Below are 3,761 nucleotides of genomic sequence, written 5' to 3' on the forward strand. Positions count from 1 at the left end.
GCTAATTGGTACATTCATGATTAAAAAGGGTCTTGATGTCATTCTTTGTAGTTTCATTCTGTCATTTAGTTAAGTGTGCATGAGCTGAAGAGTATGGTTCATTGATTTTCTTAGATGATAAGTTTGTTGAGCCAAGGAGAGCAAAGTTTTTGCTATGTTAATGAGCTGCTACAACTCTTTGTATTTTGGAAGAAAATGTGCTTAAAATTCTATTGATTTGCGATTATGCTTATGATTACTTCTCAAGTTTGTGCATAAATTTATTATGAGTTTAATGGCCATCAAGTGCTGCAAGTGGTACATAAGAAGCTTGAAAAGTTAGAAAAGTTCTAGCATTGTTCAAGTGTTGGAATCAATGGAAATTTAAAAAAAATTACAATTCTGGATAATAGGTTGGCCAAGTCAGAGGTCGGGAGGTCATCCAAAAGGCCAGATCTATGGGGTGCTTTGCCTTGACCTACCGCGGGCCGACCTAGGTCTCTACAACCCAAATGTTGGAAGTTAATTGGATTCAGGAGATCATTTGGGTTAGGGGTCGGACCAATTCTGATCCATTGTGTTACGAAGCTAGGAAGAATCGAGCCGACCAACCTTGACCTAGGTCAAAGGTCAGGCGTCAGGCCCGATTGTTTAAAATTAAAATGTGTCACAATGGAAGGAGGGCCAAATCTGACTTCCTCTGGACTACGTGTCTGCCATGTGGACTATTCCATGGTAGCCGTATGTCAGGTGATACATGGGTCAAACACAAATGGGTATAGACTCATCACATGCCATGTGGGCCTCTGTGGGGTTGCCACTAGGAGGTCATGATGATGCGGCGAGATAGAAATGGTCTATCTTCAGAGGGCCATTACTTTGGATCCATAAGTTAGATTAAAATGAAATTTATATAATTGGAATCGTCTCAATAAGACAAATGCAATGATGTTATCCATTCGAAGTTGTGATTTTTTTTTTGAAAAAAGTCGAAAATTTTAAATCCCATTCCCATAACTGTACCTTGGGAGGTGAGTAATCAAAGTAACTACCTCATTCTAACTCTAGTTTGGTTTTGGGGTTGGGAGGGGTGCATTTATAGGTGGTAACAGAGCATCTAGGTTCAACACTTGGACTATATGGGTTCTATCATGGGCAAGTAATAAGACAAACATTTAGGTGTTAAAAGTCGGTTTGTAATTAATTGGTTGCATGTATGATTGAAATGTTTTTATTGTTATTGCAAAACTAACGATTTGTGTTGACATATATATTTTGTTGACTATGCAGACATGTAAATTGATCTATGGATTTGTTGGTTGATTGATATTATTGTGCTAACATGGATTGTTATTACAATTGACCTTATTATAACAGCTCTGCAATAACAAGTTTATGGCATGATTTATTGTCATTTATTTACTTTATTGTGTATCTAATAATTGCATGTGAATGATAGCACACCACCAACAACAAAAGACAGGGAAAGGAAAAGAAACAAGGACAGGAATGGTACAATACAACTTTGATTAGTGACAAAATGGATATGAAGAAGAGAGATGAGTTGGCCAAGGGGGAGGGGAAAAATTTCCTGATTGGATGGATACCTTTAGAATCCTAAAGGCTGAGATTTGAAGCGTCAAGGAAGATAATGAAAGGTTTGTAAAGGCATAGGAGAGGTAAGTTGAGGTGAATGCAATCATACTGCAAAGCTTCTCAGAATTGTAGAGACAAAGGTAGCATGATTTGGGGACTAGTCATAGAGACACACATAATTCTTTGGGGTTAGAAGATAAAACAAATGGGGAAGATGGTGGTAGGTCTAGGAAGAGGCACATAAAGGAAAGTGAGAGGAGATGCACCATGGAGAACCCCAGGAACAAAAACCAACACTCATGGGCATCACTCTCGTAGACATTCTAGCTCTACTACTAGGAGGTATCATCACCATTCTCATCATTATCAAAGAAAGAAAGAAAGGGACTATATACCTGAGGAATTCAAGATGGAAAAACCACCCACATTTGGTGGAGAAATGAATAAATTTGAAGATGCAAAAGCATGGTTATTGGTGATGAATAAATTGTTCAAAATCCATGATTATTCTGAAAATATGAAAGCAAAAGTGGCCACCTATAGTTTGAAAGGAAAAACAAACATATGGTGGGAAGATTTGAAGAATTTCAAAGGCATAACTAAAGAAAGATTGACATGGAGCGAGTTTGAGGGATTCTTCAGAGACAAATATTTATCAGAAAGATATTATGACAATAAGGCAAAGGAATTTTATGAGCTGAAAATGGGACAACTGTTAGATGAAGAATACATTACCAGATTTCTGGAATTGCTGAGATATATGCCATATCTCAAGGATGATAAGGCAAAAGTTTGGTGATTTATTGATGGGTTTCCCATTTTATTTAATGATCACATTGAGTTTTATGAATCTCAAACTTTGGATGATTCTATGAAGAAATTAAAACACTACTATGAACAAGAAAAGTGTAGGCCATAATTTAAAAGTGATTAAAAAGCAAGGAACAATGGTAATATAAGAAGAAATGGCCCAAGAAAAATATGGACAAGAAGAAAGGAATTCACACAACCAATGAAAAATTGATATCAATAGAAATTTAGTCCCACTACAAAGGGTAGTGCACATCGGCAAGAAGAAGAGTAACGCAGATTGAAACGTAAAGAACCATTGGAATGTTGGACTTGTGGGGAAATCACTGAAAGAGGGACTACCCACACCAGAAAGATGCAGGTCCAAAAATTTACACACCCAAGAAGCTTGTACTATGGGTGATGTATTGCAAAGTTTGCATAGAATCTACGTAGTTATGCATAATCATTAGGCAGATCACTAGGCGTCCATAATTGAGATGGAAGGTAAGCTGTGTAATTAGATTATTTCTATTTTAATTAGTCCCAGTTTTTAACTATAGTTATGTCATTCTGGAGCTCGTGGAAAAATGAAAATTGGCTAAGGAACTGCACGTAGAGCCATGGTTAGTTCAGTTGGCAACAAAAACAAAGAGAAAAATAAGTTATTGGGTGAAATCATGTGCATTTGAGCTCAGCGACATTCCAACTACAACACATTTAAATTTGTTGCCATAGAGTGTGTACAACATGTTATTAGGCATGGATTGGTTGTACATGCACATAACTAAAGTTGACTATTTTGAAAAGACAATTGAATGCATGAATGATGTTGGCGAAAGAAAAATTTTACAGGGTAAGAAGAAGCCAACTTCAGTGAGACTAATTACCACCATGCAAGCCAAGTGTAGTTGTCAAAAGGGTTGTAAATTATTTGTTGTACAAATGTTCAGCGATGGAAAAGTCAATGACAATAGGGAAAGAATAAATTGAAGTGTTGAAGAAGTATCTTATGTTGTAGAAACATAGAGACATGTTTCCAACTGATATTCTAGGACTAACTCCTCACAGATAAGTTGATTTCTCTATTGAATTAGTGCTTGGAGAAACACCATCATCCAAGGCACCATATCAGATGAGTACACCTAAGTTGGTTGAGTTAAAATTGCAGTTGAAGGAAATGCTTGATAAAGGTTACATACGTCCAAGTGTGTCACCTTGGGGAGCCCTAGTATTATTTGTAAAGAAGGAGGATAAAACACTCAGACTTTGCATTGATTACAACAATTAAATAAAGTGACCATCAAGAACCAATATCCTTTGCCACAGATTGATGATTTATTTGATTAGTTGAAAAGAGCATTAATATTCTCCAAAATAGATCTAAGATCATGGTA

General features: G+C 36.5%; 1 protein-coding gene across 1 annotated transcript; it reads left to right on the forward strand.

Moving 5' to 3' along the window:
• Positions 1–1,984: 1,984 nt before the first annotated feature.
• LOC149161702 (uncharacterized) lies at positions 1,985–2,374 on the forward strand. Its single transcript, XM_089434975.1, has one exon. It carries the CDS (start codon positions 1,985–1,987, stop codon positions 2,372–2,374), a length of 390 nt encoding a protein of 129 aa, XP_089291101.1.
• The last annotated feature ends 1,387 nt before the right edge of the window (positions 2,375–3,761 follow it).

Source organism: Pinus tabuliformis, chromosome 5_2 (genome assembly GCF_031772625.1).
Source record: "Pinus tabuliformis cultivar Carrire ecotype Pingquan chromosome 5_2, CPIR1, whole genome shotgun sequence".
In the NCBI taxonomy this organism is placed as follows: domain Eukaryota; kingdom Viridiplantae; phylum Streptophyta; class Pinopsida; order Pinales; family Pinaceae; genus Pinus; species Pinus tabuliformis.